The following is a 23,959-nucleotide window of genomic DNA, read 5'->3' as shown; positions in this document are numbered from 1 at the left end:
GAGGTGGAATACAGTACCTAGGGCACCTAGTAGAGTCCCTGGCACATAATAATCACGAGGTTAATATGAGCCATTGTTATTGTTTTCATGCTACATGGTTCAGAAGAATATGCATGGGCTTTGGGTTTAAATGTCTGATCCAGCACTTGGCTGGTGGCCTGTGGGTAAGCAACTGTCCTCCAGCCCCCTATCACTCACCATGAGAACAGGGGTACACTAATACCTGCTTTGCGATGTTGTCGCAGGGATCAGAGGTAGATTGAGAAGCCCCTGGCACCTGGATACTTGATAACTTCAGTTATTACCATTTTCTCTGGTTGAGTTTATCAACCAAAGTCAGGTCCACCTGCACTCAGACAACTAACTTTTTGAACCTAGGACTTCCCATCAGTCATGACAAGCACCCAGGACAAAATCATTGACATTACTGACTAAAGACCAGGAAGGAGAAGCTACAAATGATGATCAGAGACAAAAGAAGAGAAAGAAGGAGAAACAGTGGGCAAAGAGAGAGAGAGGGGAAGGGGTAGGAAAGAGATCCTTTTGGCCTTTGTTGAAATATCACAGGAGTTAGGAGAGGAGGTACAGGAGATGCTGGGAAATGGCTAAAAATGGAATCTCTGGGGCCAGTGCCCAGCCCAAGTATGTCTTCTCTCCCATCCCCTCCACCCCTCGGGGTCAGGAGCAGCTGCAGGCCACCAGCAAACTCCAAAATAACCATCCCATCAGTGTGCCCGGCCGCGCGGGGCCCTGAAATAGATGAAACCTGAGATGGAGGAACTGGTCAGAGCGCCCTCCGCAGAGGGGACGGCAAAGGTCACATCACCCTGATGTGAGTTCACATCAAGCTGGAGGTCAGGGAAGGGTCCGGGTCCCCGAAGCCAGGGGAGAACAACCATGGGCTGAACCTCAGCCCAGGACTGCGCCCTGGGGTACAGCTTGGAAAACCCAGAGGGCCAGCCTGTGACCCCCAAGCAGTGGGGTGGCCCCACGTTTGAAGCAACAAGTTATTTAATCCGTGCCTGGGACACACAGCTGCCCACTTGGAGGTGTTTATGATAGGGGAGGGGTGGCACAGGGCCACGGCAGAAGCTGCAAAGCTGGCTCCCCTCTTGTGTCCCATCTTTCAGGAGAGAATTTGTCAGTCTTCAGCTCCTGCCTAATCTGGTGCCTGGCGCTGGCTCTGCAGATCCCCTGGGCCCAGGCAGAAAGAGCCAGGCCCTGCAAAGGGCAGGGAGGCCTGGGCCAGGGTTTCCTCCCCTCAGGGTGGCACTCAGGGCACCTACTCATTGACCCCCTGTGTGCCCAGCCCTGGGCAGGGGTTAAAGAGAGGGAGAGCCAGGACCTGGGCCCTGGGGAGACAGTAGCCCTTGGGAGATTTGAAGCTTGGAGGCATGAAAATATTTGAATACAATTTTGTTACAAAATTCTTAGTGTCTCAGGTAAGACAGGACCTCAGAGGAGAATGAGGAAATCTGTTTATCTCTGCCAAGTTCTCAGCCAGCCTTGGCTAGAATGCCCCTGGGGACAAGAAGCTCACCACTTCTCAAGGCCATCTATCCTCTACTTTGACTCGCTCTGAAACAGAAGTTCTTAGCCTCAGTTGGACAGCATTATCCTAAAAGGGAGATTTATCCTAAAGAAGAGAAGGCTCAGAGGGGGCCCCAAGGAGTGGGTACAGGACACTTGGAACCATGCAAAGAAAGTTTTTCTAACAGTCACAGTTGTTCAGAGACAGCATCTCAGGAAAAACAAGATTTGACCCAGGCCCTGAAGGACAAGAGGGTCTGGATTGACAGAAGTGAGAGCCACTCGGGTGGGAAAACTGCATTAGCAAATGCCTGGGGAGAACAGTCTGAGCAAAACCAGTGAAGAGAAAGGAAAGGAGTGGAGGAAGAGGCGCCAGGCGGAGGGCACCAGGGCCAGCTCCCACCCAGAGACCCACTCAGCCCCCCACACGTTGCCGGCCAGTGCGGGGTAACCAAGGCAGGGCCTGGGAACTGGAGCAGAGGCTCCTTTGAAGCAGGGCCTGCCGTCGGCCCAAGTCTTGTTTGTTTAGATTCGCACATCCGCAGCGCTGGATAATCTTTAACCACGGGTCAGCCTGCAGCCGCCCAGCCGGCTGGCAGATCTCTGCCGGCCCCTGTTTGGAAGGCGCGCCAACCCAGTTACTGTGTCCATAAACATCCTCCTGCCGGTCCGCAGCTGGCACGGAGCAGGACAAGGAGCCAGGAGGACGGGTACATGGCTTGGATGGACGAGGGGTTTCTCCACCCTTCTGGGCAGTGCCCTGAGCCCACATCACCTCCACACTCTCCATGTAAACCCAACCACGGGAAAGCTAGGAGAAACAAACACACTTTCTGAGACTCGCGGAGGGAAGGGCAGAATGTCCCAGAATCACTCAGAGTCATAGACTCTTAGGTTTATAGAATCTTCAAGCCGCAGGATCTTAGATGTATAGATTCTCAGAATCATCTGGTCTGGTGGTTCTCAAACGTTTTTTTCAAGCAGTGGAATCATTCATCCAATGGGACAGAAAACTGCTTAAAGTCTAAGAGGTGGCCACAAAGCCCTGCCACTCAGCTGCCTCAGAGATGCCTCTGTGGAATCCCAGTGCTCCAAGGAACCCAGATGGAGAACCACAGATCTTGTTCCAAGAAACAGTTTAGATCGCATGGTTTGACTTTCATCCAGACACAGGGACTTGGTTTTAAGGCTCCCTCTTCCAGTGAGACGACTGGCAGGGGACTGTCTATTTTGGTGGTGTTTCTAGATATTCCTTTTTAACCGAAAAAGACAGCCCTTCCCATTTGTATAAACACTTTTACATATGTGAGCCTCACAGAATATCTGTGAGGTACATGGTGCATGTATAATTATGTCCAAATAACAGACAAGGTGGTTGAGGCACAGAGACGCTGAGAGACTTGCCCAAAGCTAGTGAATGGCCAAGTGGAGTCGATTCAGTCAGGTCTCCTGCTTCTGAAATGACAGCTTTGTCCCCAATACTACAAGGCCCCAGCTCCTCCCCTACACACACCCCACTCTGGGCCACCGGCTCTCTCCAAGATCCCCAGAACTATATCTTGGGCCAAAGAGATACTAGATGGAAACACATAAAATTGCCATTTCTGGACATTACAAACAGTCAAATATTGGCAACTATATATGGTTGCACTTTATATATATTCATTCTGGTAGAAAACTAGAGCACACGGTGAACAACAGAATCAAACAAAGCCCTCAAGAGTCTTCAGGGAACTACAGGGCAGGCAGACCTACCCTCACTACTGAAACAGGACGCTGGTCACCCACTGCCCCTCTTCAACTCTCCCGGGGCCCTGGTGGCCTATCTGTGCCCAACACATATGGCTGATCCCTGATGCCTGGAGCTCTCACAAGCTCTATTCTGGAAGACATAAGGGGGCCAAAATCCCCACCCCTCAGGGGGTATCTAGACATAATAGGGAGACCAGAGAGACTCATATTTAGAGAAGCTGGGAACTAATGCAGCCCACACTTCTGGGCTCAAGTCCCAGCTCCACCAAGCTGTGTGACCATGGACAAGTTATCAGACCTCTCTGAGCCTCTGTTTTCTTATCTGCAAAATAGGTACAGTAATAACTTTTTTATAATATAGACAAAGAGGATTTCTACTGTATTCTTAAAGAGGACAATATATGATGCACAACTGCTGATACTGCTTAGACCCCCACTTGCTTCAGGAAGAGGAAGGGTCATGAAGAACACGGTAAGTCAGGGAAGGCTCCCTGGTGGAGGGGAGGGTTTGGTACTGGGCCTTGACATAACTGGCAGAATTTGAGGTGAGCAAAAAAGAAGCACCTGGAAGAGTCTCCGAAGCAGAAAGAACAGCAAGATTTTTTTTTTTAACTAAGAAGAAATGAAGGGCTTCCCTGGTGGTGCAGTGGTTAAGAATCCACCTGCCCATGCAGGGGACACGGGTTCGAGCCCTGGTCCGGGAAGATCCCACATGCTGCAGAGCAACTAAGCCTGTGAGCCACAACTCCTGAGCCTGCGCTCTAGAGCCCGCGAACCACAACTACTGAAGCCCGCGCGCCTAGAGCCCGTGCTCCGCAACAAGAGAAGCCACCACCATGAGAAGCCCACGCACCGCAACAAAGAGTAGCCCCCGCTCACCGCAACTAGAGAAAGCCTGCGCACAGCAATGAAGACCCAACGCAGCCAAAAATAAATAAATAAATAAAATTTTTTAAAAAAAAAGAAAGAAAGAAATGAAAACCATCAAAAAGGAAGAAATCACTGTCAGCATCCTCAGCTCGTTCTCCATCCCAAGAGCTTGGCTCAGGCTCCTTAAGCCAATATTTGCCTCTCAGCCCCTGGCAGCCACAGCTGAAGGTAAATATTGGTTTAGCCTGGGAAGCGGAAGCCCCAGATGGCAGTGTGGCCCTTAGCCGGCCGGGATGCCTCACGCTCTGTACCACAAGCTGAGGCACGCCCGGGACAGAGACCTGACCCCAGGCCTTATCTACGGAGAGGCCCAGGCCTCTCAATGCGGAGCAGCCAGGCTGGCCCACCACCCCAGAGACTGGTGCAGCAGCAGCCTGGCCCCCAGAAAGCTACCCTGAGGGTCTCTGTACATCCTTCTCCTCAGTAGGCAGGTGGGTTCTTTTACCAAGACCTAGGATGACACCATGAGTCCTTGGGAGCCCCCCTAATGGCCTCCTAGCACCCTCCTGGGCTCAGCCACAGACATCTTGATGTGGCAGTAAGTCTTCTCACACTGACCTTGTGCCCACGTCAGCTGGGAGGTCTGAATCCCAGGCCCAGCCTGGCTTCTGACTAGCTGGGAGAACTTGGGTAGGCCCCTCCCCATCTCTGGGCCACATTTCCTCTTACTGAAAAACTTGACAGCAAGAAGCTGCTGGAAACTTTCTACTCTCTTGGCTCTCTCCTCTGTGATGCCTGAGCATACCCACACCGGCACACACCTGCTCTCTGCTAGTCATCCACTACCTTCCCACTTCATCCCATCCCCTGAAGGATCTGCTCCCCGACTGACCGCCAATTCCCCACCTCTGTGCCAACGCACACCCCTCCCGTCTGGCCTAAATTGTTCCTCCTCAACCAGTCCATTCTTTTCACCTCCCCTGGTTTCTGACTTGAAACTCATCTCCTACAGGAAGTCCTTCTGGATTGCTCCCCAGCTGCACCACCACCCCACCCCCCCAGTTTTATTCTTCAGCCACACTTTTTTGCGGTATTGGATTTAGGTCACCTCAGAGCAGTCATATGGCATATCCCTCAGTATAAACACTCTTTAAGGAGAGGGGCTGGGTTTCCAATTCTAGTGTCTCCTCCGACCCCTGCACAGCACGTAGGCTGTGGTGGGCACAGCAGGGTGTGTGCAGGAACACCCTACAAATGGATTCCTGGCTCACGAGCTTTCTGCCAGGATCCACAGCTGCTCTTCCTGAACCAACACTTCTGAGAGGAGGAGGGAGACCTTGAAAACTGGGATAGGAACTTATCTCTCCAAGTACTAATCACCCCATAAAACTTGTATTTATTTAGTTGCTGGCAGGTCCTTCTTCCTGGAGGTAGGAAGCTGTTATTCTTGGAGATACCAGCCCGGGCTTGGGCCAGGGTGCCCGGAGGGAAGAGGGTGATCTGCTGTGAACTCCAGCATAACAGGGAGCCTGGAAGGCCTGAAGCAGGTCTGCCGGGGCCATGGCACGGGCATCAGGGGGCCTAGGTGATGGTTAGGGCAGTGGGGGGCGGGGATGGGGACCCCACCTGGAGGTGTCAATCAGGGAGAGACATCAGCCCCTACCTCCACTCTGTGGCAGGAAGACGGCCAATCTGTCCATGGCCTGACTTGTGGACCTACTATGTGCCAGGGAGCCTAGGATGTCTCTGGGCTGAGGAGCTCGGAGGGCTTTGGCCACAGGTTCCAGGTGGAGGCAAGAGGGGAGGGGGCAGGCCTCTGGCAGGTAATCTCTAAAGATGAGCCACGGTTTTGGGGGACAATCACCCCAGGAAAGACAGGCCCATCCTCAGAGCCCCCAAGACAGAGAGTGACTTCTTCAGAGGAGAAACTCAGCTGAGGAGGAAGATGAGGGAAAGCAGAGGAGCCGGCGGGATCTGGGTGGAGGGAGAGAGAGGCCCAGAAAGACACAGGTGCAGTGACGTGGCAGGTGAGGAGAGAGGGGGAGATGAGAAGTGGGGAGGAGAGGGAGGGAAATGGACCCTGAGACTATACAGGGCAGCAGGTGTGTCCCGGGGGCAGGGGCACGGAATGAGAGCATAGAGCAGCAGGCCCACCTCCGAAGATAACTTGGGTGCGTCTCTCCTTTCTTCACAAAAACAATCAATTTAGGAAGAGCAAATCGAGGAGCTATTTTAATCTGCTAATTCATGTTAGGGGCCATAATCAGTGTTTTACAATGCCCAGGGATTATGGTGATTTGCAGCTGTGACGGGAATCAGCTGGGGCCTTGGCCTTATTGGGTATACAGAGAGGAGGCCGACAGGGAATCCAAATGCAACTGAAAATACTGCGTGAAAACCCATTTATAGTCAAAGAGGCTGGGCCAGGTCAGTGCCTGGGCTCTGCCCCAGGGTGGGGCCCTTCAAGATTACTCTCCAAGCCCCTCCCTCAGCCCCTGAGATTTGGAAGCCCCATCTCACCCAGTATGTCCCCTTCATCCTCACCCCCATCCCAACCCTCCTGGAACTTATAGGCCCAGCCTAAGCCTCCTCCACCAAGAAGTCTTCCTAGACTCCATCCTCCCACACTGACTTCAGCCTCCTCTGACTTCCTGCTTAAACCCACCGCGGCTGCTGGTGGGGGGGGGGGGGCCGGATGGGGGGGGCAGGTAATGCGAAAGGTACTACTTTTGGCATCAGAACACCCAGTTCAAGTCCCAGCTCTGCCACACCCATACACGGACAGGACAGGCCTTCCATGGGCCTCAATTTTCTCCCTGACAAATGGGGATAATAATCACTCCCTCCAGGGCCAGCTGCTGGGAGGTGAAATGAGATAACTGGATGGAAACCATCTTGGCAAATGGATGAGATCCTATGACCACAGCGTTCAGCAATTAACTGTTGTCTCTTGGGTTATGCCCCGATTGTTCTCGAGTGTTTGCTTTGTCTCCCAGTGAGCCTGAGGCTGTCTGTGAGGGGGGCTGGGTCTACCTCGGCCACGCCCCCAACCCTTTCCTTCATCTAACGTCCATCCCACCACTCTCCCCTACCCACACCGCAAATATTCCTCAGGGTCCTGTACACACCAGGCACAAGGTTCCACCCTGGAGAGGAAACTAGCTGGGTAAGACATGGATCCCTCCTTCACACAGAAAGACTTCTAACGATTACTCATTTCTTTGTTTTTACTTTCACAGTCTTTTTTCTTTTTAACTATGTTTTTACTCAAATAAAAGTGTTCTGAAAAAAAAGAGCTTCACTGTTTCTAGGCTCTGAAGTCAGAAAGCACAAAAAGAAAAAACGTTTTTCCACCACCTCCATGGCAGTTTTCTCTGCAGGGATGTGGGGCAGGGATGGGAGATGGGAAGAGCAAACATTGGCTTGAGCATCGACTTGGTACCCAAGACTATGCTGGGCACTTTACTCATAGCCTCTTTAGTTGGATTTAATTTTCCTACCAACCCATTTTACAGATGGAAGATCTGAGGTTCATCCAGGATCCTCCTGGAGACACAGCCAATTTGCCAATGGGTTGACCTGTACCCAGCCTATGTGTGCACATGCACACACACTTGCCTACACATGCTCAAGTGCAGCAAAGTGGGATTCCTGGACTGTGAGTCAGGTGACCTGGATTCCAGCCCCACCTCAGCCACCAACTCGCTGTGAGACCCAAGGAAGTCTGAGACTCTGAGTCCCCTTCCAGTCCTGGCATTTTAGGGTCTGTGTGTGCCCTTGCCAGGAAGCCTGGTACTTTAGCAGCCCTAGAATACTTTCTAATGCCCCTCCTCCTCACCTCCCACAGGATGTCTGCCCTCTCACTCCCCTGTAGTAGCCTTACTCACACTGGGGGCCCAGAAGCAGCCAGAAGAGTCTTAGCCCCCCTCGTACCTTCTGCTGTCCCCTCCTACCCCTTTCACCCATATCCCTGCAAAAAGGACTAAGGTGGGGTTGGACCTCCTGGAAGGCTGCAGAGCCCAGGGGCCAGGGCTCACCTGGGGCTGAGCCTTGCAGCGCCTCCTAGGGCCAACGACAACTTCCCTGAGCTTGAGGCTGGCCTCCACGGGCCCAGTGAGGGAGTCTGCCTCCCAGGCTTGCTACGAGAACGGCAATAACAAAGTGCCTGGCACACAGTAAGTGCTCTGTAAACTGTAGTTATGATGATTAATATTAATTACTTCCTGGGGGTGAGGGGGTCTTTGAGGCTGCCATACATGATCATGAAGGTCGCACACGGCTCAAAGGCACAACCTGAGGGACCACAGAGGGCAGAAATCTCGCCAGGCTCCACTTGCCACAGCTGTGGGCCTGGAAGAAGGGATGCTCTACAGTTCACATCAAGGCTCCCAGAGCTGTCCCAGTGCCCAGTCAGCCCCAGGGCTGCTACCAGTGCGGGAGGGAGCCCCATGCCTGATAGAACCAAGTCAAGTCAGACCACAGCACGAGAAGTGTGCCCTGCACCTAAGCGGCCAGAGGGAGTGGGCACTCACCAAGTAGCTGGACGCCCCGCGTGAGGCCGTAGACGTCCACCAGGGCCCAGAGCGGGTCGGCTGTACGGACCCCATTGAAGAAGAGCATGGCGGCCGAGTCGTTGATGCGGTAGAAAACACGGCCTTTCTTGTCCACCCAGAAGGCGATGATGTTGCCCTCGTTGGCAAACTCCTCGGGCAGCGCCTTGGCCCAGAAGCCGCTCTGGGACACCAGGTCGGGGCAGGCGTACTTGGGCAGTGAGTCAGGGTGGATACGGGATGGGTCCTTGCTCGTGAAGCCTAGCCGCAGCGCCCCGCTCCAGCAGCACTGCTTCTTGGTGATCTGGGCGGCAGGGGGTTGGCCTCAGACACACCGTCAGCGAGCCCAAGGGGAAGGGGCTGTGCCCTTCTCTGCAGACCACCCCCAGACAGACTCCTATGGGGAGTCACACCGCCCAGCTCACCCGCTATTTGGGCTCCTCTCCCTCCCCCAGGAGCCCCCACCAGTCGAGTGAGAGCTAGTTCTCACCTCCCACCATCATCTCCCATCACCTCCCCATGGCCACTCCCCTCTCCCGTTCCTTCTCCATCATGCAGGGAAAGTTGAGAAAGGAGTAAGGAGGAGGAGAGAGAAAGAGGAGGGATGAAGAAGGGTAGAAGCGCGGTAGGGAGGAAAGAGAAGGGGCAGGGGGTAGTGATGGCTGTTAGCAGAAGGCGGTGCCTGGCAGGAACGTCCAGAGGCCCCGGGGGACGCAGTGACGGGAACAGGGAGGGAGGCCCCACCTTCAGCCTGACTTGCTCATAGATGAGGACCGGGCGGTTACTGAAGGTGATGGCATTGCAGAAGCTGGCCTGCCTCTTGACGGCCTTGTGGCTGAGGTCCATGAGGATCTGGGAGCCCTTGGTATGTGGGTGGAAGAGCAGTGGCGTGGCCGGGAACCCCCCACCGGGCAGCACCGGTGGGCAGTACTTCTGCTTGTGGTGGCATCGGTGAGAGGTGACAGGGAAGGGGCCCCCGATGGAGTCTGCAAAGGAACAAGCCACAGCGTCAGAGAATTTGACAGTCCAAGAGCTGGACCAGGGTCCCCTAGGGAAGGGCAGAGGGCTGGGGCATAAGCAGAAGTCACCACTGCCCAGGATTTCCACCATCTTTGCCCCTTAGCACCACTGCCACTTTTTGCCACCTTCCTTCTCCTGCTGCCATCTACTGCTATTTCCCACTTCACCACCTACCACCATTTATTACCCCCCACCATCCACTCCCACCCTTCACCCGTCTCCCCCCACCACCTGCCCCCACCCTTCACTCATCACCTCCCACCACCATCTACTCCCACCCTTCACCCCCCACCATCTACTCCCACCCTTCACCCGTCACCTCCTACCATCTGCCCCCACCCTTCACTCATCACCTCCCACCACCATCTACTCCCATCCTTCACCCATCACCTCCCACCACCATCTACTCCCACCCTTCACCCGTCACCTCCCACCACCATCTACTCCCACCCTTCACTCATCACCTCCCACCATCTGCCCCCACCCTTCACTCATCACCTCCCACCACCGTCCGCCCCACCCTTCACCCGTCACCTTCCACCACCACCATCTACCCCCATCTGTCACAGACCACCAACAACTACCATCTACTGCTCCTCACCAGTATTTACCACCATTTACTTTCCACCCTCTAGCATTGTGACAAGCCACCATTTACAACCAACATCCAACACCATTCACTGTCACTCACTACCACCACCAGGTATTTTACTCAACAAATATTCATTATGTATCTACTGAATACGAAGCCCTGTCCTAGGCACTGAAGATAAGGCATGAAACATACATGGATCCTGTCCTCAAGCAGCCAACAGTCCAGGAAGGGAGATAAGATAGGGACAGAAACTGCAATACAAATGGCAGACAGTAATATGCACCAAAAGGTAGGTCACTTCCCAGGAAGGCCTCCTGGAGGAGGGGAGGAGGAGAAGGCTTTGGAGCTGGACTGACAAGGCTGGGCTGCAGTGAACACTTGACCATGGCGCTGGCACTGGAGACCAGGAAGGTGGGTGAGGCAGCCTCTGCAGCGTCAGCCCCAGGAGCATACCCATCTCCTCCCTCCTCCGGGGCCACCTCCCTCCTCCCTCCTCCCTCCTCCCCAGGCGGCCTTTCTGCTTTACATTGCCCATGCCCACAACATCTTGAACACAGGCCGGCCTTTTCGCCCAGGCTTCCTAGGAACTCGGATCTGCTTCAAGAACCCCTAGCCAGGGAGGCACTGTGCTTTCTTCCATAAGCAGGGCTTGGTTCATAAGGCACTTTACAAACATGTGAGGTTGGCATCCAGGAGGCAGGGCAGAGAGAGGAAAGAACATGGGATGTGGTGCCAGGTGGCTTGTGTCTGTCACTAACTGGCCATGTGACGTTGGGGAAGTCACTTCCCCTCTCTGGCACAATAAGTGGCCTCCACTCTGTGACTCTAAGCCAGGCATCAGCAGCATTGGTAGCATTAATGCACAGCCTTGGCAGCTGGGGGCTCGGGGTTGGGGGGTTCATTTCTTCCCCAAGATCTGTGTCTCATCCATCAGGAAGGGCAGCTCCTGCCCATCCGGTCATCTTGAGAAGAGACACAGAGGATGGGGAAGATGGGGTGGGGACGTAGAAAGCCGCAGAATGTGACTGAGGCCATCTGGGATGTTTCAAATTTTGGTCCCTCCAAGGCAAGAATTTAATAATACAGAAAGCCTGGTTAGCCCAGAGGCCTTCCCCACCCTAAAGAGAGGGGAGAGGTTTCCAGGAAGGGGATGGAAGACGGCAGAGAGGAGAGAAGGAGGGGAGAATCCCAGGAGGCGGGGAGGCCAGACTTTGGTCCAGTATTTGCACTGGTTTGCAACACTTTGCATCTTTGCTTCCTCCTTCCCAAAGGGCCCCAGACACCAGCATCCACAGTCCAGAGCCAGCCAGATACCCTGAGCATCAGCCTCCTGGCCTCTCTGGAGTTGCTTCCTGCATGCCAGGCCCACGAGTTGAGGGTGGCACAAGGCGCAGCTCACCTTGCTCTCACGAAGGAACCAAGAATGGTGCTCAAGGGCTTTGAAAGCCACCAAGCAGTGAAGGCTGGAATTGCTCAGAGGAGACCCAGACAGTCTGGGAAGGCCACCCAAAGAAGCTGAATGACCCCTGAATAGCACAGAGCAGGGAAGGTCATTCCATGGAAGAGGACAGTTGAGGTGAGAGCAACGTGTGGCACTGGATATAGTTGCCCCACCTAGAAGAGGTACCCACTGGGCTCAGGCCAGTCTCAGAAAGAGCTTGCCTCTTGCTTTCAAAAAATACCATTGGTGAAAGGTAACATCATACACTGTTTAGGGCTGTGTACATACGCAGAAATGAAAGCATAAAAGAAGAAATACCTGCTGGGTGAATGGATAACAAATGTGGTACGTCTATACAACAGAATACTACTCAGCAGTGAAAAAGGAATGAACTACTGACAGTAGCAGCAACACGGATGAATTACAAAATCATCACGCTGAGCGAAGCCAGTTTTTTTTAAAAAAATGCAGACACAGTCCACAGAGCAATTGCAGGGCTTCCACCCCTTTTAAAACCCCTTCCTCTCCTTCCACTCTGTCCCACTGGTACCAATTCTATAAAACAGAAACTAAGCTAGAGTGATAATAAGCAGACTGGTGGACCTGGGGATGGTAGGGCCAGGAGGGAATACTTGGGGTGAGAGGTGACAGATGTGTTCACCATCTTGATTGTGGTGATGGCTTCATTGTTACGTGCATATGTCAAAACCTATCCAGTCATATACCTTAAACACCTGTGGTTTAGTGTGTGTCAATTATATTTCAATAAAGCAGTTTTTAAACTTGCTGAGCCCGGCAGCTGACGAGAGCCTCTCCTATGGGGCCCCCACTGCAGCCTCCGCTCAGAATCCATGGACGAACTGCAGGGCCTCAGCTGCCTTCAAAACACTTCCTCTCCTTCCTGCCTATCCCAGTTGGGATCCCGGGGCCCTGGATAAAGATCCAGGAAACACTGGTTCAGGACAAATATGGTGAAGACACCCAGGGACCAGAGACCCAGGCCCTGGAAGGACCCTTCCCCAGGGCCTCCCACCCACAGGGAGGGTACTGCGTGGGCGAGGGCAGCACAGGCCCAGCCTCCCTGGCTGACAGCCGAACAGATAGAGAATGGGAATGGGGGAACCTTGGTCCCTGGGGGTACAGTGTGCACCCAGACAAGTGACCTCAGAAAAAGGCACGCTCACGGGTACCCACATACACCTGTGAGCACGTGAGGGTAACCCAGAACCTAGGAGACAGAGGAGGGAAAGAGACTTATTCCTGCCCTTACCCATTAGACCAGGAATCGTACATTTACACGTGTAGTGCGTGCACACACATGTACTCATATACACATGGATGCACAAGGCAGTACACACAGAACACACATCTACTACACATGGGCCATACATCTAATAATAATGGCAGCCATTCATCAAGTGCTAACACGTGCCAGGCTTTGAACTGAGAGTTTTACATATACTTACTGCTTTCACCCTCACAGCAAACTGATGAGGTAGGAGGGACAGTATAAGCCCATTTACCTGATGATGAATCAGCCTCAGAGAGATTGAGCGGCTTGCCCAAGGTCACACAGCCAGCAGGATGGGGCTTTCGGAGCCAAACCCAGGCAATCTGACTGCAGGGCCAGGGTCTTAGCCATTCAGCCTTAACAGCCAAGAAAGCATGGGTTTGGATACACTTTTTAAATATGGTCATAACTGATAAAACATGAAAAACATGTTCATCCGTGTCCCACACAGGGGGATACCTGGCATTCTATTATGTTGCCTCCACACTACAGGTGTGCATGCCGCCAGACAGGGAACTGCAAACCGTGTTTTCACACACAGCCCTCATCCATCACTGATAGGATGCAGAACGGTGCAGCCAACGTGGAAAATGGCCTGGCAGCTCCTTATAAGTAAAACACCTACCATATGACCTAGCAATCACGTTCGTGGGCACTTACCCAAGAGAAATGAAGACATCTGTACAATGACCTGTACGCAAATGGACAGTAACTTTATTCAAAATAACCCAAACTGGAAACAACTCAAATGCCCTCCAACTGACGAATGGATAAATAAAACACGGTACACCCACACGATCAATACTACTCTGCAATAAATGAACAGAACTATGACACAACAAGAAGGAACCTCAAAAGCATGTTAAGTGAAGGAAGCCAGACTCAAAAGGCTACACACAGTCTGATTCCATTTGTGTGACAGTCTGGAAAAGGCAGAAGTGCAGACACAGAAAGATCAGTGGGTATCGGAGTTTGGGGAAGAGGAAAGCAACACAAAGATGTTTTTATGGCGACAGAAATGTTCTATACCGTAATTGTGGTAGTGGTTATACAAATTATACATTTATCAAAACTCACCAAAATATACACTTGAAAAGGGTGAATGTTAGTGTCCATAAATTATACCTCAAAAGCAGCAACAATGACTAACAAACCAGGTCTTTATGAAGATGGGAGGAAAGCGGGGCTGGAATCTCTGACCCACAGCCCCCAGTATCCCACCACAGGCAGATCCTAGGATTGGACCATCTGACAGGAGACCCCAAAGCCTGGTCGGGGCTGCCACTCTCAGCCTTAAGTTCCCTCCACTTCAGTGAAGTGGCTGTGCTGTTCCCTGTCCCCTGTAGGTCTGAAGAGAGCACTCTGGCAGCTGCAAAGCAGCTTCACCGATTCCTGGGCCTGCTAAGTGCTGTGCCGGCCTCTTCCTGCCCACAGAGACCAGTGTGGTCTCTGCCCACTGAGCCACCTCTGTGGGAGCGACGTGAAAACCCTTTCTGACTTGCTGGGCATCTCCTGCCCATGGACCACGGTCACTTGCTGCTCACCAGGCCCCCGTTGAATTCCTGACCGTAACCCGCCAGCCCCACCATGTTCCCAGGCCCCAGTGGAGTCCGAGCACCCCACATCCAACCTGCCAATCCCACCTCTGAAATAAACATCCCTGGGCCCCGCACCCTCCTGTCCTCCCCACCGCCGTGGCCCTAGCCCAGTCTTCATCACTCCTCTTTGAACAAGGGCCAGGGCCGCCACGTACAGCCACGTAGGCTCTGCCCTACATGCCTCCAGGGAGCGCCATTCTCGTGGGCTACAATAAGAAATACAACCTTCACAGGTATCCAACGTGGCAGCCCTGACCAGGGTGATCACCCCCTCCCCAACCCCTGCTGTCCCTGCTTCTGCTACCTCCCTCCTCCATCTCAGCTGGTATTATGATCCTGGGTGAGGAAGGAGAGAAAGCAAAATGAGAATTAATCCTGAGCACAGCTCTGATGCCAAGGGCCAGAGGGACAGCTGGGGGCAGGGCTCCCTCCCTATACTTTAACATACACTATGACCCCTTAAAATCCCCATTCTATGGATGAATGAGTTGCAATTCAGACTGGTTAACCAACTTGCCTGAGGTCACACAGCAATTAAGTGGCAGAGCTGGGACCTGAACCCTGATCTTCCAAAGCCACATCCAGGGTCCTTTGCCCTACTCAGAAGCTAACACTAGAGCTCATTTTCCCCAGGAGCCCAAGATGGCAGGCATAGTGGGGAAAGGCTGTGTGGAGGAGGTGTTGGCCAGTCCCAGCCAGGGGAGCGGCCACAGCAAAGGGCCTGAAGACGCTGGGTCTGTGAGCTGCACAACTGCTCTCCCAGTGGCCAGCGGTCCTGGGTAGAGCCCCAATCTCGCCATCTGCTCCCAGCAGAGCTCCCAGGGAGGCTCCCCTTAGTGACAGGTTTACAGGCGTTTCGGGAGCCACAGTGGGAGCACCCCGTCAGGCGAGGCTGCTGCTGACACACTGGAAGCTCCCCCACCCCACCCCGGCAGCCCATTCCTCCTGGGCATTTATGAGCTGCCAGACACAAGCCTGGCCAGCCCTCCGGGTGACCCTCAGCCAGCTCCGGACCACATTCCTGCCTCTCGGTGGGGTCCGAGGCAGAGATGCCAAGACACAATGTAGCCTCCGGAGTGACCTTCCTACTGCCCCCGCCCACACTCTGCCCCAGAACCAGCCTGGCAGAGCCCCGAGTGCCCAGGTTCTGTTGAGCTGGGCTGCCAAGGAGAGAGGGAGGGAGCAATGACAGTTGAAAATAACCAACCTCTATGTGGCTGAACAGGCAGTGTCTTCATTACACCCCCAATGACACAGGTCCTCAGAAGTGAAGTTACTCACCAAGGTCACCCAGCCAGAGTAAAGAGCCCAGATGTGAACCCAGGCCTGCTGCCTTCAAACCCAACTCTGAGACCCCATTTTTCTCATCTGTAAAATAGGGACCATGGCAGACCTTCCTGGTATTCTTGCAAGAATTAAAGAGATGCTGTATTTAAAACGAATCTAGTAAGTAGCTGCTATAATAATAGTTATTAATAATTCTATTATTAATAATAGTTGCTAATAATTATATTATTGTTGTTGCAATTGACATCAATCTGCACTCTCCTACGCCTTTGCTCAAGCTATTTCCCCTGCCCTGCATATCTTCTCTCCCTGCCCCACCCACACCTCTCCAAATCCCACCCATCTTTCAAGGCCCAGCTGGATCCCACTATGTTCTGAGCCTGTGGACCTGAATACCAGTGCTGACACGATCATTTGCATCTCCAATGAGGGAGGCTTACCTCACTTTCTGGACAGTACAAGACAGGGCAAAGAGCACGAGCCCTGGAGGCAGGAGACCGTGGTTTCAAAACCCGACCATGCCACAGACTTGCTGTGTGACTCTGGGCAAGGTGCTTCACCTCTCTGGACCTTAATTTTTTTCTTTGTAAAACAGGGTCATCATAGCTGCCCTGCCCACCTCTCCAGGCCATTGTGAGAACCCAGTGAGTTCACAGGTGTGAAAGAATGTTTCAGACTTTAACACCTGATTCCAACATAAGCCTAAGGTCTTATTATTTCTTATAAAAGCAACAACCACCACCACAGGAAATGATCTGTTCATTTACGCCCAGTGGGAGGCCAGACACTTCTATTTTAATTTATCCCAGACGCCCTAATCCCAGATTGCCAGGGTGGTCCTGACTTGGGGCTAGTTTACACACAGTCACTGAACAGGGCTCCCTCTGGGGGAAAAGCTTGGGAGATTTGGGAGAGCAGGTGGGGGAGGGCCCTGAGTGAGATGAAAGTAAAACTACACAGATGTGAATTTCTCTGGGTTCTCCCTCAAGGGGCCCACCTCCCTCACCTGCCTCTAGCCTCAAGGGCTGGCCCAAGCCCCCTTCTCTGCTGGGAACCATTCCTTCCTCCTTCCCACCTATAAACCTGCCTTTCTCTCACTCTTCCTTCAGACCTTGATTTTAAAGCCCCCTTTCTCCCAGAAGTCTCTCTGATCCCCAGACCAAGTCCAAGGATCCCATATGCCCCTAAGAGAGCATCCATCACCCCAGCAGCCTTTCTCAACTCTGGATCCTCCACAGAATTAAGCCCAAATGCCTTGAAGCACCCACTATATGTAATGCACTGACTTGTCTTCTTCACACCCAGGATGGTTCTGGGCATGTGCCATCCTTGGTAGAGGTCGAGTCACTCAGACCATTTTCTGTGCTCTGTGGTGCAGCTCTCTGGCTAGGAACGGCTTCAGGGTTATTTGCGTGTCTCCCTGATGGGCTGTGAGCCTCCCGAGGGCAGAGACCATTGTCTTTTTTTTTTTTTTTTTACTGCTGTTTCCCCAGGGCCTAGCTCAGAGCACACAGCAGGTGCTCAATAAAAGCCATTGACTGAACTGCTACTGTTCAGTTCTTCAAGCCACTGATAACTGGCAAGTGTCCAAGGAGCACCTACTTGGTGCCTTGCCCTTTCTGGTGTCCTGTGGAGAAATTAGAGAAAGAGGGGACCAAAGGGACAGCTTCCTTCACTGCCCAGCACCAAGATTCCACACTCCGTGTCTGACTATGGCCCTGCCTGCTCCAGAACCTTCCAGCACTCCCCACTTGCCTGCAGGAAGAAGGAGAAAAATCGCGAGGCTTTTTTTTCCTATATCAGGCACCTGATTCCTTTCTTGTACAACCTTGTCTCATTCTCCCAAGCCCTGAAAGTTAGGGATCTGTGGGAAGCAGCCTCGAAGATGCCCCAGTGATCCCCACCTCCACCTCCTAGCAGTCCCCTGTAATCCTGTAAGCCCATTTGTAATCCTCTCCCCTTGGGTGTGGAGTGGACCTAGAAACTAGCTTCTAACAACTGAAGTAATGGGATGGGACTCCCAAGACTGGGTTATAAAAAATCTTTGGCCTGGGCTTCCCTGGTGGCACAATGGTTAAGAATCCTCCTGCCAATGCAGGGGACATGGGTTCGGTCCCTGGTCCAGGAAGATCCCACATGCCGCAGAGCAACTAAGCCCGTGCACCACAACTACTGAGCCTGAGCTCTAGAGCCCACGAGCCACAACTACTGAGCCCATGTGCCACAACTACTGAAGCCCATGCGCCTAGAGCCCGTGCTTCACAACAAGAGAAGCCACGACAATGAGAAGCCCACACACTGCGACAAAGAGTAGCCCCAGCTCGCCGCAACTAGAGAAAGCCCGTGCACAGCAATGAAGACCCAACACAAACAAAAATAAATAAAATTAGTTAATTAATTAAAAAAAAAAAAACCTTTGGCCTCTCTCTTGGTTACTTTCTCTTACCTCTCTCGGGTCGCTCCCTCTGGGGAAGCCAGCCGTGTAAGGTAGCCCTGTGGAGAGACCCATGTGGGAGGGACCAGGGACCACCAGTCACCATGTGAGTAAGCCTGGATGTGGCTCCGCCTCCAGGCAAGCCTTCAGATGAGCCTGCAGCCCCAGCCAACAACCTGACCGTAACTTCACAAGGGACATTAAGCTGGAGGCACCTAACTAAACCGTGTCAAGATTCCTGACCCACAGAAAATGTGAGATAATTAAATGTTTGTTTGTTTGCTGTTTTAAGCCACTAACTTTTGGGGTATTTTGTTATGCAGCAGTACAGATCACTTAGTTCCATCTTATAGATAAGGACACAGAGGCTCTGAGAGGTAATAACTTGCCCAGGGTCACACAGTTAGTAAGTGGTGGAGCTGGGCTCTGAACTCAGATCTGTCTGGCAGTGCAGCCATCCTCACTGGGCCACAGCTAGCTGGCCAGCGTGCTCGGTTCCCTCTGCCCTACATGAACGCTCCACTCCACCCTGGTCAGTTTCTCCATGACCTCTGCAGCCCCCATGAATATGCCTTTGTCATTTAGGGTTAGGGGCCACGTTAGCACCCAGTCATCTGCCCCAGAGAGCTCGGCTACGCGTACAGCAGGTCCTGCTGGTCCCTGGAAGACCGAACGAATCCACAGTGACAAGGTGGGCAAAGGAGAGTGGCAGGGAGTGGGCAGGAGGGGCACCCTCACGGCCAGGTTAATCTCCACATGGAGCCTCCTGCTCTCACTCACTCCACGGCATCCCAGGCTCTGACGTTTCCCGCAACCAGATGTGCATAGAGCTGCGTCTCCCAATATCTTCACTTCAGGGAAGGAACCAGCCCTCCTCCTACTCCTCCCCTATCCCACCCCAAGATTCCAGATGATAACCATTCTGAGTTCGCCTCCTGGTCCCTGTCTTCCCAGCGCCCCCCACCCCCCAAAGCCCCCAAGCCAGGCCTGAGAGAATGAGGGGGAGCATGGCTCAGTCACATAAATCCACACACCACGCAGACCATCACCCTCAGTTCCCCTGACACAAATCCACACTCACTCGCGTGCACATGTGTGCATATACACACAGTGGGTGTGCGCCTAATGTGGACACAGCACCCAGGGAACGCTCCGTCCCGGGGGCCTGCCAGGGCTGGAGGAGACAGAAGATGCAGTCTTGGTCCTTAAAGGCAGACAGGCGCTTGTCTGTACACACGAGCACACACGGGCCTGGAGGAACCTTCGGGGAAACCTTCACATCCGTTTACAGAGTGCTTGCTGTGTACCAGGCGGGCTGCCCTTTATGCCAGTTAGCTCACTTACTCTTTCTACAGCCCTTCCAGGTAAACCCTCCCACCCCCAATTTATGAAAGTGGACACTGAGACTCAGACAAATAAAGGCACTGACCCCAAGTCACACAGCCAGTAAGAGCAGAACAGGATTCAAACTCTCACCAAGAACACGCGTCCCACTCCCTCTCCAGCCCTACCTGGCCTGTCACCCAGCTCAGGGCTCACATCTTCCACCCCATCGGCCCCCCCCAGGCCACCTGCAGCTCCAACTGCGATGTGGTCCAGCAACCCGGGGCCCGTGCCCCACACTCTTCCCTCTTACTCAGTGACCAAGCATCTGCTGGGTACCACCAGGTGCCAGACACTGGGCTGGGTGAAGAGAACACAGATGGATCAACCTGATTCCTCCCTCCCCACCGCCTCTGGAGCCTACAGGCACAAGTGGGCTGTGTGTGTGTGTGTGTGTGTGTGTGTGACACGTATGTTCAAGACACACCTGCCAGGCTCTGGGGAGCACACCTTGGCCTAAAACTCCAGAGCTGCTGCCGGAAGAGAGGAGGCTCCTTCTGTGCTAATCCCAGATCTCCCAAGTCCATGTGATGGCCTGTCCCCTGCTGCCTGAGTGAGAATTAGGAACCCAAGGAGGGGAAGCAGGGAGTTAGCTGCCGAAGGGATGAGGTCTGGATTCCCTCTGAGCCGCTAACTACGCAACCTCAGTCAGCCATTTCCCTTTCCCAGCCACAGCATCCCCTTCTGTAAAAGGACAGTGGGAACCAATCTCTCAGGTCCCTACACCCCAACAACTAAGATTTGTGGGTCCAGAGACCTGGGGGTGACATGTACGTCTGGGCGCATGTGTGTGTGTCATCCGCATATCAGCCCCTCAGCAACGGGCCCATCCCTTGCCCTGAGGCGGGGGGGAGGAGCCTTAAAGAAAGTAAAGGAGGAGGGCAGGGAAGAGGAGGGGAGGGTTGGGAAGGAGAGGGGAGGGGGGCTTCCCAGGATCAGGGCTGCCTCGCTCTGTGCTCTCCCCACCCCCATCCTGCCCTAAAGACGGGGAGCAGCTCTGGAAATCTGCCTGATGAAAAAGATCAAGCATGTAACTGCTGAAACCATTTTCCAAATGAGAATTCATCTCTCCCAAGGGTCCCCTGCCAGGCTGGTACCAGAGGAGCCGGACTCCTCACCACCAGCGCACCCGCGCGCGCACACACACACACACACACACACACACACACACACACACGACTTGCGCAGAAACGCTGACCTCTACAGAATAACAGTCTCACAAATGTGAAACTGTGTGGCTGCTCACACATGGAAACGCAGACACAAAATATTCAGTCTCTTAAATATGGCACAGATAGTGACACATTACGCGGGTATACACAGAAAAAGACCTAAAACCCAGATACACACGATCTGCAGTCACCAGAAACAGAAACAGCCAGGACACACCCACAAACACACAACTAGATACGCCCACACAACCCCTCACCTCTCACTGTAACCCGGCAACCCCAAATTTTCAGCTCGAGCCAAATCAGACCCCCAAGGCTCACGAGAAAATACCAGCAGGAGCCATGTAACTATGTCCTCAGGAGTCAGGCTGCTGAGAGCACCCCTAGGAAGGAGTGAACCCCCTGCACCTCCCAGTCCCCCCAACTCCCCTCCCAGAAGGGGGTGAAACCAAAGCCACCGGGGCAGCCAGTGGACAGGTGTGGGGACACGTAGGTACAGACATGGGTGAGGACATGTGTGGACACGCATGCAGGGTCCTGGCTAAGGGGCCATGCGGGCACAGGCAAACACCCCCTCGCTACAACTCCCAACTCCCATCGCCTGTTAGTGTTGATGGCGGGCTGAGGCCGGGGCCAGGGCCAGCTTACAGGGGACCCAGGCTGAGGAAGGTGGTCCAGGTAAGCGGTTGGAGGCCAAGGCAGATGGGGCATTTGATTAGCACTCACCCAATGGCCCAACTCCTGGAGTTCTCAGTGCACCCCGGGCTATCCTCCTGTCCCCGTTGGGAGAGGAAGGAATAGGACCCTGGCCTCAGAATGCCTCTCCGCTTTAGCTTTCCCCTGTGTTAAGTCCTTATTCACATGGTCTCCTGTACTCCTCACAATGCTCCTATGAGGATGCTACTATCATTAGCCCCATTGACAGATGAGAAAACCAGGCTCAGGGAGACACTTGCCCTTGCTACCACCCATGTGTATCTACTCCAGAGCATGAGCTCTTGACGGCCACAGGCCATCTCGGGTAGCCTTGGGGTCCTCAATCCCCTCTGAACCCTGCATTCTAAGGCAGCTGGAGGATGGTGTGCTGCGTCCTGAGCCTGTTCTGAGGGCCTCTCTGTCCTTCCCAGGCCACTGGCCTGCCCAAGTCTGACTCCAGTGGAAAATGTCAGTCGGCTCCAGACCCTCTGCCAGCAGGCTCCACTGGAGCCAATGAGCCCAGAGAGGTGCCCCCACCCCAGGTCAGCCCAGCCTGAGTCTCAGGCCAAGGCCCAGGCCACGGGCACTGCCTCTGGCCAGCTCCGGATTATGTGTCTTCCAGGGCCTTCCATCTGTCACTTGGCCCTCTGGGCCCAGGATAAAATTCATTGCCTTTTAAGAGAGACAATGATTTGCTTTTCCCATGTCTCCTTCCCTGTCTTTTTCTTTTTTAATCAGAAATTACTCTTTCAAAGTCCAGGGCCTGGAAAGGGGAAGTCACCTGGTCACCAGTCCTGGCCACAGCTTCCCATTCACTCCTGCCACCACCCTTCTTCCTTCCCGGCCCTTTCCCTGTTCCCGCTGAACCCAGCACGGAGACTGCCCCACCTCCTAATGCCCTGCCCGAGGAGGGGGGGAGGGCACACAGTGGAGTGTGGCAGGGACCCCCCCAGGGTCAGCTCACACCGTCCTGGCGCCAGCCAGTTTGCACAGGAACCCCAACTACGGGGGCCCAGCGATGACAAAACAAGTCCCTGGGAAGGCCTTCCCTTCTGGGTCTGGTGCCACATCGGCCATGTTCCTCCCAAGACCACAGTACTGGGGCCAGGCAGATGAGGGGACGGGAGCAGGGGCAAGCAGGGGCCACCCAGCGCTCCTTCCTTTCACCACCTCAGCTGCCTGCCTGTCGGTCTGAGCACAGATGTGAACCCCAGGAGTCAGAAGCACACGCTTTGAGAACTGAGGTCAGGCAATGTGGTTTGCACCCCTGTGTGCTTAGGCACAAGCCAGCACAGGTAGCTACCCACAGACACCTCCAATGCACACTCATGAACACAGACACACAGACACACACACACACACACACACACACACACTTACATATTCGCGTGTACCCACACATCTCTCCATGGCTCCACCATGGAGCACAGCACTGACCTCCATGGCCCGCATCCCAGAACCCACAAACAGGTCCCCCAGCTGTCTGACTGTGGTTTGCCTCAGTTCTAGGAGGGGGCAGTATGGACACTGGGACCTCACATCCCCCCTGGATGCCGATCAGCGCCCTGGGGAGGTAAGAGGACAAGGAGACTTTGTGGGGAGGCTCAGCTGTCTGACCTCCTGCTGTCTGCCACGGAAGGACGTCTCTTCCTGCTTGTCCCAGCCCCCCTTGCCTTCCCCCCGACCCCAGTACCTGTCACCCAAAGGCACCCCCTCCCACAGCCCCGGAGCCCACCAAGGAGTGAAGAGGCAGGCGGAATGGCCATGCCCTCAGCCCCAGTGCCCTTCGGCCCCAGCCTCCCCAGGTGGTCCCCAGGCTGTGGATGGGCAAACCCTCAGGCATCAGCTAGGGTCCTACCGTGAAAGGTGCTCCGGGTGATCTGTCCCCCCATCGTGGGCAGCGGGTAGCACGGCCACCTCCGTTTGGCTGGCTGGCCTCGTCACCGAGACGCCCTGGCGGCCAGCTCCCCTCCTCCTGCCCACCCCCCTCCTCTGTGGCCAGCAGCAGCCGGCATGGCAGGGCCGAGCCTGCCCCTCCCGCACGCAGCCTGCCGCCCGCAAAGCCGGCCACACATGCACACACGCCCCTCTGGCCCCGCTCACGGCTGCCTCCCAGCTCCCACCCACTCCCGGAGCCTCCCCACCTCCCTGCGCTGATCTGTCATGTTTATTTACATAAGGAGGAGGAGACTGGAGGCTTCCTGAAATAGCCGAGCTCCAGAAAGCACTGGAGATGCCCCAGCCAGAGCAGGCAGACACACACACGGACACACACACAGACTCACACATGCACATTTCCTATCACACACCTCATCACACACACACACACACACACACACA

At 54.1% G+C, this 23,959-nt stretch overlaps 1 protein-coding gene across 4 annotated transcripts in view; it reads right to left on the bottom strand.

Moving 5' to 3' along the window:
* Positions 1–23,959, bottom strand: part of NEURL1 (neuralized E3 ubiquitin protein ligase 1) — a gene marked incomplete at its 5' end in the record, with an annotated part of 80,293 nt that overhangs the window by 10,627 nt on the left and 45,707 nt on the right. Inside the window, 3 exons of one of the 4 annotated variants that reach the window (XM_082673400.1) lie at positions 8,685–9,006; positions 9,447–9,688; positions 23,478–23,776. In XM_082673400.1, coding sequence (XP_082529526.1) covers positions 8,685–9,006; positions 9,447–9,688; positions 23,478–23,511 — 598 coding nt within the window. Of the gene's footprint in view, positions 1–8,684; positions 9,007–9,446; positions 9,813–21,649; positions 22,032–23,477; positions 23,777–23,959 lie in introns of those variants that run through there. The other 3 variants (XM_082673401.1, XM_082673399.1, XM_082673398.1) reach the window with 3 other exon arrangements.

Source organism: Grampus griseus (assembly GCF_964374135.1).
Source record: "Grampus griseus genome assembly, chromosome: 16".
In the NCBI taxonomy this organism is placed as follows: Eukaryota; Metazoa; Chordata; class Mammalia; order Artiodactyla; family Delphinidae; genus Grampus; species Grampus griseus.
The sequence above is the reverse complement of the archived record's forward strand: the minus strand, read 5'-3'. Positions and strand labels throughout refer to the sequence as shown.